The 1,123-nt window shown below is 62.8% G+C and overlaps 1 protein-coding gene across 1 annotated transcript in view; it reads left to right on the top strand.

Annotated features, from left to right (window-relative positions):
* The window catches only part of AMSG_09421 (NOD3 protein), a 1,212-nt gene extending 242 nt beyond the window's left edge, over positions 1-970 (top strand). The window contains exon 2 of the mRNA XM_013899329.1: positions 130-970. Coding sequence (XP_013754783.1) covers positions 130-864 — 735 coding nt within the window. The 3' untranslated portion in view covers positions 865-970. The remainder of the gene's footprint in view (positions 1-129) is intronic.
* The last annotated feature ends 153 nt before the right edge of the window (positions 971-1,123 follow it).

Below are 1,123 nucleotides of genomic sequence, written 5' to 3'. Positions count from 1 at the left end.
TGCCGCCACGTACGACCACCACCCCCCCCCCCCCACCCCCCCCCCCCACCACACACACACGCAGATGACGATCATGTGACTCACGATGGCTACACACACCGCATACGGGCACTCGACGTTGTGCAACAGGAGGCAATGCTGCGTGGGATGGTGAGCGAGGACGGGACGAGCATGGTGGTCCGCGACATACCGGCAGATGTGTGCACTCGTGACGGCATCGAGGCGCTGCGGAGGGTGCTGGCGGACGGACTCGCGCTGGAAAAGGTAGTCATCGAAGGGTGCAACATCGGCGTTGTAGGTGCACGTATGATCGCACGCTTGCTCTTGGATGTCGGGTGGATCGAGCTCTCGCTGGCGAGGAATCATCTCGGCGTCGAGGGCACCACCGTTCTGGCAGAGGTGCTCAAGGGCAACAGCGTTCTGGAAGTCCTCTCACTCGCCGGCAACTCGGTCGGACTCGCCGGTGCAAGTGCCCTTGCCTCGCTCCTCGAGTCCAACCGCTCGCTCCGGGTCCTCGACCTCGGCGAGACTGATCTCCGCGAAGAGGGCATGGCCGTCCTGGCGCCGGTCCTCGCCCAGAACCGGTCGATCGAGTCACTCGACCTCTCCAAAAACGACATCGGTAACGACGCCGGCGTCCATGCCGTCGCCGACATTATCCTGGGCAACACGACGCTGACGTCGATGTCGCTCGCCTCCAACTCGATCAAGCGCACCGGCTGCCTCGTTCTCCTCGAGGCTCTCCGCCAGAACCACTCGCTCACCTCGGTCGACATGGCCGGCAATGCCAAGACCGACGGCGGCGCTGAACTCCTCGCCGACCACCTCAAGGTCAACGCCACTCTTGGCGACTCGTTGTTCTGAGCACCCGTACATGCCTATCTGCCTGCCTGCCCGCCTGCCTGCCCGCCACCCGCCTTTATCGCACACGTCTCCCCTATCCGATACACATCAACCCACCTCTGCGCCATCCCCATCCCCATCCCCCCCCCCCAACCAAGGTAAACTGAACATCCCCGGCTCTGCTGCAGGGGGCTAGAGTAGCCGTGTCTTTTCGCTCCTCCCGATCGCAATCGAGCATCATACCCCCTATAATCCAGTAGAAACAATGATTTTTACCCCC

Source organism: Thecamonas trahens (assembly GCF_000142905.1).
Source record: "Thecamonas trahens ATCC 50062 unplaced genomic scaffold supercont1.46, whole genome shotgun sequence".
NCBI lineage: Eukaryota > Apusomonadida > Apusomonadidae > Thecamonas > Thecamonas trahens.
Note: the sequence above shows the minus strand (reverse complement) of the source record. Positions and strands in the feature narration are given on the sequence as shown.